Source organism: Entelurus aequoreus, linkage group LG06 (assembly GCF_033978785.1).
Source record: "Entelurus aequoreus isolate RoL-2023_Sb linkage group LG06, RoL_Eaeq_v1.1, whole genome shotgun sequence".
Classification (NCBI taxonomy): Eukaryota; Metazoa; Chordata; class Actinopteri; order Syngnathiformes; family Syngnathidae; genus Entelurus; species Entelurus aequoreus.
The window spans coordinates 54,820,654-54,836,126 of NC_084736.1; the positions used below are offsets into that span (position 1 = coordinate 54,820,654).

General features: G+C 39.2%; 1 protein-coding gene across 3 annotated transcripts in view; it reads right to left on the bottom strand.

The window, feature by feature from the left end:
* The window catches only part of kiaa0825 (KIAA0825 ortholog), a 478,810-nt gene that overhangs the window by 307,843 nt on the left and 155,494 nt on the right, over window positions 1-15,473 (bottom strand). For all 3 annotated transcript variants that reach the window (XM_062050981.1, XM_062050982.1, XM_062050980.1), the window contains one exon: window positions 2,525-2,704. In XM_062050981.1, the coding sequence (XP_061906965.1) occupies window positions 2,525-2,704 (180 nt within the window). The remainder of the gene's footprint in view (window positions 1-2,524; window positions 2,705-15,473) is intronic.

Here is a 15,473-nt window from a genome sequence, read left to right on the forward strand (position 1 = left end):
ATATTATCGTCCGGTAAATGCGTTAAAATGTAATATCGTAAATTATCGGTATTGGTTTTTTTTATTATCAGTATCGTTTTGTTTTTGTTTTTTTTTGTATTTTTGTATTAAATCCACATAAAAAACACAAGATACACTTATTATTAGTGCACCAACCCAAAAAACCTCCCTCCTCCATTTACACTCATTCACACTCATTCACACAAAAGGGTTGTTTCTTTCTGTTATTAATATTCTGGTTCCTACATTATATATCAATATATATCAATACAGTCTGCAAGGGATACAGTCCGTAAGCACACATGATTGTGCGTGCTGCTGGTCCACTAATAATACTAACCTTTAAAAGTTAATGTTACACATTTTCAATAATTACTAGTTTCTATGTAACTGTTTTGTTTTACTTTCTTTTTTATTCAAGAAAATGTTTTTAATTTATTTATCTTATTTTATTTGATTCATTTTTTTAAAAAGTACCTTATCTTCACCATACCTGGTCGTCCAAATTAGGCATAATAATGTGTTAATTCCACGACTGTATATATCGGTTGATATCGGTATCGGTTGATATCGGTATCGGTAATTAAAGAGTTGGACAATATCGGCATATCGGATATCGGCAAAAAGCCATTATCGGACATCCCTAATTACAAGCTTTTAGTGTTTGACATTTTAAATGATGCGGTCAAGTCTCGTTCGTCAGTGTCCTTTTATAGACGCTACCTACTAAAGTTCAGCCTTAAAGGTTGGTACAGAACTACAGCAGCAGCCTATAAAAATGACACACTGCATTTACACCAATATGATAAAAACTGTGTGAGGTTCATTTGAGCTACAGCGCTGGTGTAAAACTATGGGCCCTTGACCCAGATCTGGCCCGTCAGTTCATTTTATGTGGACCTAAAAAGCTTTGAAATACTGCAAATTAGTAAGGTACCAATTCTTTCTTGTACTGCATGCAATCAAAGATTATTTCATTTTAAACATTATTGTTTAATGCAACAAGAATTAGAAACATTTGTGTTGCCTGACTCCCTAAAAGCTACTGTAAAATATACGTAAATATCAGCTTGTGACAAGTTCAGATTCTGAAAGAAATACAAAATGCAAACACTGAATTGCAAGGGAAATTACTAATAGCATCATGATGTGATTATACATTTAAATGTATATTTTTTTCATATTTTCTTCCTGGCTCTCAACAAAGGCGGACGTTTTCCTTCACTCTCCCTTACCTCTCCTGCTTTCGGTTCTTTGTCTCGTCTTGTCTTAATTTTCTTGGAGCCCCTTTTTGCGCTGCTCTCCAAAATCTAAACAATGGAATTGATCAGCTGCCTCTCAACGAAATTGACACTATCTTCTCGTTGAGAAGCCCGGGTTCGGGGGAACCTGCCTGTCCAGACGGAACGTTTGTTGCTGGATACACGATGGACTCATGCAAAAAGTGGAGGGTCGTGTGTCTGACGATTCGTTCCCTCAAAGATGTTGAAGACATCTACCTATTCGGAAATATAACAATCAGACATCCACTGATTGGAGTAAACGTTGTCCTGGTGTATCGACAGATTCGGAACATGCTGGCAACACTATAAGGTACACCAAAGCTGCCACAAATGATTGACAGGAGGGTCACAGCTATGGGCACTCAGACTGTAGTGATTTTGAACTAAACCACAAACTGGATAACATCTCAAAGAAACTTTCCGCTCTGCAAAGCGAAATTATGATCAATTTGAGAGCCAGAACAGACACATAAGCCTGCTCAACTTTCCCAAAACAATCCTTGTCTACAATTCAGCTCCCTCTGTACTGGCTTTGGCAAGGTCATGCTGTAAACACACCCAATGAGACCATTGCAGCGAAAGACACTGTCAACTCCCTTCCCCAGTTCCTTCAAGGACACCTGGGATGTTTTTGACTTTGTTGGACTAGATCTAGGACGCTTCCATAGCAACCAGCTGTGTTATCGCGATGTCACTCTGCAGAATGAGGCCATGTTTACCTTTACTTCCTATCTCTACACAGGATGCCGCAAAGTGGTGACAAATCAGTTTTTCTGTTCAGTCTAAAGTTAAAGTTAAAGTACCAATGATTGTCACACACACACTAGGTGTGGCGAAATTATTCTCTGCATTTGACCCATCACCCTTGATCACCCCCTGGGAGGTGAGGTGAGCAGTGAGCAGCAGCGGTGGCCGCGCCCGGGAATCATTTTTGATTATTTAACCTCCAATTCCAATCCTTGATGCTGAGTGTCAAGCAGAGAGGTAATTTTTATAGTCTTTAGTATGTCTCGGCCGGGGTTTGAACTCACGACCTACCCCTATATACAGAATGTTCTTGGACAGGTTGTACTGAAAAACACATTTTGTTGTACTTTTTAAGTGCAATGACAATACAGTTCCATTACGTATGGATCGACTTAACACCAGCCGTTTGAGCGCAACTATGACTGTGAAGAGGCCCACGATGACAACAAGTTTCATACCCTTGAGCAGTATTCAATGGCTGCAGGCTATTTTACCTGGCAGTGAGTAGAGATGCTCCCATACATGTGCAGAGTCCAGGTATGGTTCAAGGGCCTGAGTCAAGGCCGTGGGAACGTCATTCAAGCAAGTATAAATGTTGAAAAGTGCATCAACGAAGGAATCACCCGCCTGGCGATGCTCGGGAGATGTTTCTCTGTGGCTATCTTGGCAAAAATCTGGGGAGAAAAAAGATAGATTAAAAGACTAACATTTTTAAAACTAAGCGAAACACTAATAAATGGATTAGGAGTCATTTTGGTCAAGTATTATGCTGTTATTTATTGCAATGACATCACAGCCAGTCATGTACTATGAACACATGTAAAATGGAGAATCAGAATCAGAATCAGAATAGTTGTATTGCCATTGATTGAGAACGGGTTCACAAACTAGGAATTTTTCTTGGTGCAATCGTGCAACATAAAACACATATAACACAGATTTGGTAATAACAAGAGTTGTAACTGAGCTATCAGATCTTGTTATAGACTTAGAAGGAATTCAAGGAGCTACTGTTAGAAGTTATTGTTCATGTGCCTGATGGCCGAGGGGAAAAAACTGTTCAGGTGGCGGGAGGTGTGGGTCTGGATGGACCGTAGTCTCCTGCCTGAGGGGAGAGGAGAGAATAGTTTGTGTCCAGGGTGAGAAGAGTCAGCTGTGATCCGACCCACACGCCTCCTGGTCCTGGAGGAGAACAAGTCCTGGAGGGATGGGAGCTTGCAGCCAATCACCTTCTCAGCAGCACGTACGATGCGCTGCAGTCTATGCTTATCCTGGACTGTGGCGCAGGGGAACCACACGGTGATGGAGGAGGTCAGGATGGACTCTATGATGGCTGAGTAAAACTGCACCAGCATCTCAGTCGGCATCTTAAGTTTCCTCAGCTTCCGCAGGAAGTACATCCTCTGCTGGACCTTCTTGATGAGGGAGCTGATGGTCTTGGGTGATGGTGGTGCCCAAAAAAACGAAAGGAGTCCACAATGGAGACGGGGGTGGGAGAGTCAATCAGGGTGAGGGGGGATGGTGGGACTGTGACTTTCCTGAACTCCATGATCATCTCCACTGTTTTCTGGGCGTTCAGCTCCAGGTTGTTGTGGCTGCACCAGGACGCCAGCCGGTCCACCTCTCTCCTGTAGGCGGACTCATCGCAATCCGAGATGAGCCCGTATAGGGTAGTGTCATCCGCAAACTTGAGCAGTTTTACGGACTGGTGACTGGAGGTGCAGCAGTTTGTATACAAAGAGTAAAAACGAGACTTCCGCTAGGCCGAATAATAAAGAATCCTGAAACCCCCCCCAAAAAATCCTGAATTCAGACGGTGATCTGGGTCACCTCCAAAACGTAACCACTTGTTTCTTTTACGATATTTCCCCAAAGTTTCATCACAATCCGCCCATAGATAGGGGTGTCCAAAAGTGTGTTTGTTCTAGAATGGAATGTCAGTCAGCGTACACAGATCGTGCCTGGTGACGTAAATGTAAGGTAAAAAAGTATAAAAAGGATCCAGATCACCCCAAAAATGGAATCACCTGTTCCTTATCCCATTTCCTGAAAGTTTCATCAAAACCTACCCATAACTTTTTGTGTTACATTGCTGACTAATTTATTAACTGCCACATAATCACAAACAAAACAAAACAAATCTATAATTATTATTATTATTATCATTATTAGACGAACAGACAAACGCCAGTGAATATATAACTTCCTGGTGCAGATAATATAGAAAAAAGTGATAAAGTTTAAAAGTGAAGTCCAAATTCCCAAATTAACCTGAACACAACACTTGCATTATTACTAAGGCTGTCAAAGTTAAAGGTCAATGCATGATAGGGGTGTGAATCTTTGGGCACCTAACGATTCCATCCGATTCCGATTCCTGGGTTGACGATTCGATTCAGAATCGATTCCCGATTTAAACATGATTCTTGATTCAAACCAATTCTCTCAATGTAGTATTGGGTACAATAAATATAATGGAACATTATCAAAACAGAATAGAGGTTAGGAAAAGCTTGTTCTGGTTGCATGGAGATGGCCTAATTTTTTTTATTTTTTTTTTAAAGTGATTCTTATTAAAAAAAAAATAAAAAAAATTTACATTTCTGAAAATATGAATCGATTTAGAATTGGATGAACAAGAATTGCAATCCGGATGTAAATAAAAAAATGTATGCCCACCTAATGCAAACGCCAGTGCAAAGATATGTTCAGTGGCAAATTTGGCTTAAATAAAATCACGTGTGTCACGTCTAGGTCGCATTTTACTGCGCGGATCGTGCTCCCAAGATGCAGCAGGAACTCCGGAGGCAAAGTGCAGGTAAGGAAATGATTTATTCCTCATAAATCATTAAAAATACCAAAAGAAAAGATACAAAACAAAAAAGATGTGTGCCGATCGCACATGGAGCCAAGGCAAAACTTTGTGAGCAAAGAAGTAAGAAATTATCAAACATAACTGTTGCGTAAAGCAAACAAGACAGCCAGACAGTGTGTGGTGAAAAACAGGAATAAGTAGCTCTCTGATTAGTGCCCAGGAGCAGGTGAGCATCCCGAACACTAATCAGAGGCAGGTGAAACTAATCAGCACCCATGACTAAAACACAAACCCAGGGGTGCTGAAAACAGAACGGAGGGAGTCAAAAACTAAACAAAACATGATCTGGGAAACGGATCATGATAGTGTGCATTTAAGTAAAATATTTAAAAATAGGTTGTGTATGATATTTCCAAAATACAATTGCATTTAGGTCAAAATATTGGAGTCTTATTTAAACCTAACTCAAATCAAGATTAATCACCATTAAAAAAGTGCAGTTGATCTGATTTTAAAAATTAACAGTTTGACAGCGCTAATTATTATACTAAAATAAGAAAAACTATCTTCACCAAACAGTTTTTGGTTTAGTCCTGGTATCAAAGGAACAGTCCAACACTTCTAATCTGCTCGCTTGTGCATCAGTTAGGGACGTCTCTGCGCTGCTGACCTGTCTCCGCTCGGGATGGTCTCCTGCTGGCCCCACTATGGACTGGACTCTCATTATTATGTCAGATCCACTATGGACTGGACTCTCACAATATTATGCTAGATCCACTCGACATCCATTGCACCGGTAGCCCTAGGGGGTAGGGGGGGTCCCCACATCTGCGGTCCTCTCCAAGGTTTCTCATTGTCCCATTGGGTTGAGTTTTTCCTTGCCCTGATGTGGGATCTGAACCGAGGATGTCGTTGTGGCTTGTGCAGCCCTTTGAGACACTCGTGATGTAGGGCTATATAAATAAACATTGATTGATTGATTGATAATCATAAAGGCTTTATATTTAATTTATTGTGATTTGAGTGAACTTGACAACAATTTTCATAAAGGCCAATAATATATTGATGCTTATCATTTCAGATACTACTGTAATTTTTTCTAGTAACTCTGCAACTTCCCTTATTTTTCTTTTGAGTGTGCCCCAAATACACATTTGTACAATACAGAGTTTTTTTATCATCATCATTTTTATTTGTACTCATTTTTTTTTTTTTTTTTTTAACGTTTTCCTTTCACAAAAAGAAAGGGCAAATGTCAAGGCTGCCCAAGTTGACAGATGTTAACAGAACGGGCGGACAAAAGGCATTGTGGATGAGAAACGGAAATAAAAGTCACATCTGCGTTGGATGGATAAAGGCAAGAAAATATATTTCCAAAGCCCTGCAGCAGAGGGACGTGCAGCCACGCAGTCAGGAAGTGAAAGGGAAGAGGTTTTGACAGCGTGTCCTTGTGGGGCCGGCTGTCTAAGCACAGGGCTGACGGAGGTGTGTAACCTCTGTAGATGTCTACATACTGTCCAGATATTGTGTACTAAGTGTGTGTGTTAAGTTGACAGGGGTTGCTGAGGAAAGGCCCGTTTAGCTCCGGGGGTGGCAGACACCCAGCAGTCTGTCAGAGATGACAGCTGTTGGAATAGTTTGTCAGAATACAGGACTCATCACATTTTTTTTTTTTTTTTTTCCAAATGAAATTGTGACAGAGTAGATGAACTTGGTACTCAGCACTCGTCTCAACAGGTCTAATTCACGTCATTATGTTATTGGTTTGCTAGCATTTACAGAAGTACTGGTTTCATTTTGGTGCCCATTACGTCGACGGCGAGCTACCGGTCGATGGCGGAGGGTGTGTCAGTCGATCTCCAGCCAGGTATTAAAAAAATAGACCTAAAAATTAGCGATCATCAATTTTCACTGTGACGTGACTTTGTGTGTACCTTTCAGCATTAATGGTGCCTTCACAGATGTGTAAGTTACCAATGCCTCGGGCACTAATACACCCCCATACCATCACAGATGCTGGCTTTTCAACTTTGCGCCTATATATATTATGGTTATGGTTTGAGTTTATTTCGAACATTACAACATGAAGTTAAACATGCTTTTATGTTTAATATATAATATACAGTTTTTACAAATACAATATATACATATTATATATAATATATATATATATATATATATATATATATATATATATATATATATATATATATATATATATATATATATATATATATATATATATATATATATATATATATATATATACGAAGATTAGGTAGATCACTTCGACTTGGTCATTTGAAAAGTATCTTGCCTGCTAAGGGCACCCCTGAGTTAAATGTATTAAGTTAACTATTGCAAGATACTTACAAGGGGGTGGCGGCTCATCTTCATAAATGTTTGGGGCGGAGCCGCCAGGTCTCTCCTGGTTTTGTGAGGTTGATGATGTCATCACAGACAACATCAGAATATACTGACTGGTTTACACAAGCTATGAAAATTATATCAGTAGAAAAAACTGCATTTAGTTTAGATAATAATGAGTCATGTATTGGAATATGGGATCCATTATTTAAATGTGTTTTAACTATTAAATGAACCTAAAATATGACTTATTTTATCTTTGTGGAAAATATTGGACACAATGTGTTGTCAAGCTTATGAGATGCGATGCAAGTGTAAGCAACTGTGACACTAATGTTCATTTTTGTATTGTTTTTATTTAATTTTTTATAAATGACTGTGATGATAATGTCAATGAGGGATTTCTAATCACTGCTATGTTGGAATTCTTATTAATATTGATACTGTTTGTTTGACTACTTTTGGATTGTTTTGTGTCATGTTTGCAGTGTTGGGACTAACGCGTTACAAAGTAATGCGTTACTGTAATGCCGTTAGTTTCGGCGGTAACTAGTAATCTAACGTGTTATTTTTTATATTCAGTAACTCAGTTACTGTTACTACATGATGCGTTACTGAATTATTTTACGTTATTTTTTATGTAAAATCGGTTAGAAAACAGAAAATCTGAGTGTGTTTTATTGGAGCGATGCAGTGTCGTCCTTCTGATTCTTCTTGTGTCACAAGCCGGAGAAGAGAGACGCGCGCTCTGTGTGTGTCTGGGTGTGGGTGTGGGTGTGGGTGTGGGGAGGGAGGGGAGGGGGGTGTCTGATCATGGCGAAGCTTGAAACTTTGAAACTTTTATGAGTAAATTGTACAAATCAGTACATATTCCGTACAATTGACCACTAAATGGTAACACCCGAATACGTTTTTCAACTTGTTTAAGTCGGGGTCCACGTAATCAATTCATGGTAGCTGCAGTTGAGTTTGTCGAGCACAAAGAAAAGAACAATTTAGTTAAATGTAAGTTGTGTCTTGGATCAAAGATCCCATCTACTGCCCAAAACAGCAATTCAAATCTGCTGAAACACCTATAAAAGCAAGATGCTTCGACGAAGCTAGTAAAGAGAGACACAGACTCCGATGCCACTTCCCCTCCACCACCACCACTTAAGGATTAACTCTGCCTCTGCTCATCATTCAGCACTGAAGGTACACACTCTGTCAATTCTCTTATATACTCTTTCATTCTAGACTTCTAGAGTGTTTGATTATCACATCACTCTAAATGTATAGACTATAAAGTTCACAAACATAAAGAGGGATGCTAGTGGGCCAGGCCAATATTTCCTTTTCTCTAAACTAAAACTGGGCTTCAGACATGATTTTGTTTAAGAATTTCTTGAGAAAAAAACGCCTGGTTAGGCTTTGTGTATGTAGTGTGTGCCTTCCTTGGTTTACAGCTATGTTGTTATTATGCTGTTTGTTAATTATGTATGTTTTGTTGCAGCTATTTAAAATAGTTTTGTCAATTTGTTCTGGCCAGAAACAAATTGGCCTGACTGCCCGTTGCCGTGGGATGCAATATTCAAATTAATCTACAAAACTACTATTGATGTGCAAAATCGTTATTTTCAAATCAAAATTATTTATAACTTCCTACCCACGGGAAAAATGTTAAAAATATGGAATATGACATAGTCAGATGATTGCCGATTTTGTTGTCAGGAGCCTGAATCCACCCTACATTTGTTTTGGTATTGTCATATTGTGTCTTCGTTTTGGGTGGAAGTTGAAACAATGTGTTTAAAGATTGGTTTGTTTATGAAGCTTGATGTGGTTTCTGTTATTTTAGGAGAGTTCATTGACAGTCATGATTTAGTCAATTTAATTATAGTACTCGGTAAAAGGTTTATTTTTAAGGCCAAAAACAGATATTCACTTAGTATTTCTTTCTTTAAAACATTTATTCAGTATTTTTTAACTTTAGAAAATTATATGGTTGAAACGATAATGATGCCAAAAAACATAAAAAAAGATGGGAAGTCCTCAAAGGCTTATTTTGAAATCGTAATTTTGTTTATGTATGATATGCAATCTGTTGTTGTATTCCCTATTTTAAGTGTACATAAATGAAGGTATGTGTTGCTGAGTTCGACTTGGATGTGATCTGGACTGTACATGGGTGCTTAAGTTGAAAATGTATTTTTGTTTGTGGATTGTATGCAACCTGTTGTGTTCCCTGGTTTTCAGTGTACATGGGTGAAGGTGTGTGTTGCTGAGCCCGATCTGGACGTAATCTGAACTGGACCTGGTTTTAAGAACCCTTTTGAACAATCTGATTTCATTGACAACCCGGTCTGGTGAAGATAAGGTCCTTTGTTTGTTTTGTTTTGTTTTATTTTTTATTAAATTTTTTTAAATAACTTTTAATACTTTTTCTTGGATAGAAAAGAAAGTAAAGCAATATAAAAACAATTACATAAAAAAATAGTAATTAATGAAAATGTTAGTGGACCAGCAGCACACACAATCTTGTGTGCTCTAAAGACTGTATCCCTTGCAGACTGTATTATTCTATATTGTAGGAACCAGAAGTTTTTAATAACAGAAAGAGACAGCCCCTTTTGTGTAAATGAGTGTGGATGAGTGTGAATGGGGGATTGAGGGTTTTCTTGGGTTGATGCACTAATGGTAAGTGTATCTTGTGTCTGTTTTTATGTTGTTTAACCCTTGTGTGGTGTTCATATTGTTGTTACTCAGCCAGTGTTTGTGGGTCTGATGGACCCGTTGCATTTTGTGGCTTTTAATGCCTCACAATCAAACACTTTTATGTTAAAATACTGACTTATCCCAAATAACATCTGTAATGAAGTGCTTCGAGAGGCTGGTAAAGGAATATATTGTCTCCAGACTTCCCCCCACATTCGACCCATACCAGTTTGCTTATCGCCCTAACCCAGTGTTTCTCAAAGTGTGGGGCGCGCCCCACTGGTGGGGAATAGAGACATGCCAGGTGGGGCGCGAGGAACGGGAGGAAATTTCACTTTAATTTTTTTTTTTTAATTATATGCTTAGATTTTTTTTTTTACTATGCTTTCATTTTCTATACACACTGTAAATCACTGAAATCCGCTATATAAATAAATGAAAATTACTTATTTTTCCTGTAGGCTTTAAATTTCTAGGTAGGAGCGAAAGTTTGACAGACATAGCAACAGTAACTAATGGGGGTGGGGCTAAGCGGAACAAACTTTTGCGCGAATGGGTAGCAGGCTAATGTGTGGACCACAATTACACAAAATGGATACATTTGTGACTCGCACCTCAAAGGTCGTCGAGCCAGAGCCAGCGCCTGCAGAGAAACAAAAATCTGACGGGCCTAATCAACCAAAAAGAAAATATGATGAAGGGTATCTTGCTCTTGGATTCACGGCAGCGGTGGTGGGGGCAGAGGAGAGACCCCTGTGTGTTCTGTGTCTAAAACCGCTAGCATCAGACAGCATGAGACCCAACAAATTAAAGAGACACCTCGAGACCACACACCCCAATCACGTCAATAAGCCACTTGATTTATTTCAAAGAAAACTGGCAAGAGTACCGTCAACAGGAGAAGCGCATGGTAAAAGCTGCACCAGTAAACAGTAATGCTCAAATGGCTTCATATAGAGTTGCATACAGAATTGCTGAGCAGCTCATTCTCCCCGCTGCCATAGACATGGTGTCAGTCATGCTTGACGAGACAAGCGCAGCAAAATTAAAAGCTGTCCCACTATCAAACGACACAGTTGCGAGACGTATATGCGACATTGCAAGTGATCTTGAGGAACTGTGCAGTGCAAAACAGGCTCATTGCAGCCACTAATGCTGGAATACTGTAAAACTCATGTTCACTAGCTCTGTCTTGCCAAATGCATAGCTCCTCCTTTTTTTTTTTGCAAAGATTGCAAAGTGGCACTTTTATTTTATTTATTATTGAACTTGATGCAAGTTATTTGATTTATTATTGAACTTGATGCAAGTTATAACACTTTTATTTTATTTATTATTGAACTTGATGCAAGTTATTTGATTTATTATTGAACTTGATGCAAGTTATAACACTTTTATTTTATTTATTATTGAACTTCATGCAAGTTATAACACTTATTTGATTTATTATTGAACTTGATGCAAGTTATAACACTTTTGTTTTATTTATTATTGAACTTGATGCAAGTTATTTTATTTATTATTGAACTTGATGCAAGTTATACCACAGCTGCACAGTTATTTTATTTATTATTGAACTTGATGTTATTTTATGTTATTAAGTTTGAATGTATACAACTTGATGTTACTTGATGTTCAATACATTTGAAAATGTTAAGCTTGGCATTAGCGTTCTGTTGGGGCGATGGGGGCAAGTGGGGCTTGAAAACTCCCCTTTGTCCAAAGTGGGGGATGACAAAAAAAGTTTGAGAACCACTGCCCTAACCGCTCCACAGAGGACGCCATCTCCTCTGCACTCCACCTGAGCTTAGCACATCTGGAAGGAAAGGACACACACGTGCGGATGTTGTTTCTGGACTTCAGCTCGGCATTCAACACCATCACCCTGCAGCACTTGGTGAGCAAACTGGCCACCCTTGGATTCAGTACCCCCCTATGCAACTGGCTGCTTGACTTCCTCACAGACAGACCACAATCTGTGAGAGTGGGCAACAACACCTCCAGTGCCATCTCCCTGAGCACCGGCTCCCCCCAGGGCTGCGTCCTGAGTCCACTGCTGTTCACGTTGATGACCCATGACTGCTGCGCCAGGTCCACTACTAACCACATTGTGAAGTATGCGGACGACACAACAGTAGTGGGATTCATCCGTGACAACAACGACATGGACTACAGGGAGGAGGTGAAACATCTGGTTGACTGGTGCAGAACCAACAACCTGGTCCTGAACGTCAACAAGACCAAGGAGATCATTGTCGACTTCAGGAAGCACCAGTCCAGCCACGCTCCACTCTTCATCAATGGCACAGCGGTGGAGATGGTAAGCAGCACCAAGTTCCTGGGGGTGCAGATAACTGACAATATAACCTGGTCCCTACACACCAGAGCTCTTGTAAAAAGAGCTCAGCAGCGCATGCACTTTTGGCGTCGGATGAAAAATTAATTAATTGTATAATTTTTATTTTAATAAAAATCGAAAACGGGTCCCACAGACCCGAACACCACACAAGGGTTAAAATAAAATAAATAAATAAATAAAATAAATACATAAATACAATTGGCCTTTGAAACATATCTTTGTCTTTGTGTGTTGTATGTAGACCACATTGCTTAGCAGAGTTCAGTGATGCAAATGCATGTCAAGTTGATGACATGCATTTGATATATATATATATATATATCTATATATATATATATATATACATATACATATATATATATATATATATATATATATATATATATATATATATATATATATATATATATATATATATATATATATATATATATATATATATATATATATATATATATATAGACCACAGAACTTTCCACCAGAAGGTCTTATCTTTGTCCATGTGATGTCAGATGAAACAAAAATTTAAACTCAAGACAGCCATGACATTATGTTTTTTACAATTGTATGTAAACTTTTGATTGTGACTGTATACAGACACACACACACACACACACACACACACACACACACACACACACACATACATACATACATACATACATACATACATACATACATACATACATACATACATACATACATACATACATACATACATACATACATATATATATATATATATATATATATATATATATATATATATATATATATATATATATATATATATATATATATATATATATATATATATATATATATATATATACATATATATATATACAGTGTTGGGTTAGTTACTGAAAACCAGTAACTAGTTACAATTACTAGTTACTTAATTTCAAAAGTAACTCAGTTACTAACTCAGTTACTTACATCAAAAAGTAATGCGTTACTGTGAAAAGTAACTATTTAGTTACTTCTTTTTTTCTTCTTTTTTTTTAAAGCTCCCATTAATGCCCTTTTAGCCTTCATTTCAGTACTGTTATTGCACTGGAGAATAATACAATCTGTTGATCAACTTTGTGAATGATCGAGGGTTAGTTCTTTGTTTCTTTAGGTGGGTTTATTGTAGGCAGTTTTCATGAACGTCCACTCAGTGCGGCAACATCACACAACAACAACAGACACGTTTTGTCCTACCGTAAAGCAAGTCGTCTGCCGTAAACATCAATGTTGTGACACTCTCAAACAGGGCAACACTGCCATCTAGTGTACATGCATATATGACATCTCCCTTCTTTTCAAGTTATATCAAATAACTGCAAAGTGTATCTTAACAGGTAATAATAGCTGAATTGAAATGAACAATATTACAATTGTGATGCCACATCATTGTCTAATACTTTCAAACCGCAAGTGGGCTATGTAACAGTAAATTCAAATCTGTAAAAATAGGTCTTAGTTGCAAACAACTCAAAGTGTACTTCCTTTGTCGCAATAAAAATGGAAGCAATTACTCTTATCAAAATGTACAGAAGCTACATAACTGTTACACAAATGTTCCGTAAAACATAACTCAATGTGCATTCTCAAAGTAAACAGATGATTGTGTCATCTCTCTTCTTCTTCTTCCCCCCCCCAAAGGCCATAGGTGTTTTGTTTTTTTTTGTTTGTTTTTTTCACCCCATTGTCCAATGTGAAACACCCAAAACACTTTTCTCTACAAGTCCAGTTTAGCGGCTGGCTTACTGACACGGCCAGACCTGGTCAAAACATGTCCTGGTGTTTGTGTTGGGGTTGTCAGCTCACTTGGATTTGGGCAGCTATCCTCTGTAACGGTGGCACACAGTGATTGAGAAATCATCCCACCACTCTCATTGGTGTGCACAGGTGGGGTAGTCTTTTCCGGCTCGGGGATTGGTTGTGCCCGAAGATGAAGTCTGTTACGCCGTAGCACTGCTCCTCCCTGTGTATTGACGATATAAGATCTCAGAGTAATATTTTCTTTTGAGACAACTGCTGGCGTCTTCCAAGATTTTTCGTTGTCCAGCTTGATGTAGACATTATCTCCCGGCTGTAGAGCAGGAAGATGTCTGGCACCATGACGGCGATTGTAATAGAAGGCTTGTTTAGTCTTCTCTTTAGCATCCTTTTGCTTGACAGTCTTTCTGTTGGGCCATTTAGGTTGCAGATTTTTCTCGAGCGTAGGGAGAGTTGTTCGGATCTTCCTCCCCATCAGCAGTTCTGCTGGGCTAACTCCTGTGGTAGTGCAGGGAGTCGAACGATAGCACATGAGAGCTATCAGTGGATCGTCCTGTCGGAGGATTCTCTTTGCTGTCTGCACTGCTCTTTCTGCATGTCCGTTTTCTTGAGGGTGGTGAGGACTAGACGTAATGTGTCTGAAGTCCAGTTGTCGCGCCACCTCCTGGAATTCCGCACTGGAAAATTGAGGTCCGTTGTCACTCACCACCTCGTCCGGGATACCAAACCTAGCGAAGGTTGCTTTCAGTCTCTGAATAACCTGAGCGCTGGTTGTTGATGGTAGATGCAGGATTTCCAGGTACCGTGAATAGTAATCAGATATCACCAGATAATCGTGCTTGTTGTGTTCGCAAAGGTCAAGAGCTATTCGTTTCCATGGACGGTCTGGCAGGGGTGTGGACATGAGCGGCTCCTTCTGCTGAGCTCGCTTCTGCTCCTGACAGGTCCTGCACGACTTTACAATGTTCTTAAGTCCTACAGAGAGTCCTGGCCACCAAACCGATGTTTTGGCCCTTTCTCTGCACTTTGTGAGCCCTTGATGTCCATCGTGTATTTTCTGCAAAATATCTGCTCTTAATAACTTTGGAATAACAATTCTGTTTCCTCGTGTGACCAAGCCATCAGCTTCTGATAGTTCATTTTTCACTTTTAGAAAGTCTCTGGCACACGGTGGGACATTAGCAATGTGTTCTGGCCATCCTGACCTGATTAGTTTGATGACAGCCTGTAGCTGGCTGTCGGCCATTGTTGCTGTCCTGATGCTCTCCATTCTGGTTGGAGATGCTGGGATGCCCTGCATCACTGTGGCTACGTAGCACGCCACCTCATCCTGAGTGTCAGTCTCTCCTTTTGTGTGCGTTTGTGGGCTACGAGACAGGGCATCTGCAACTACAAGAGTTTTCCCTGGCACATATTCTGCTACCGGTTTGTACCTCAGGAT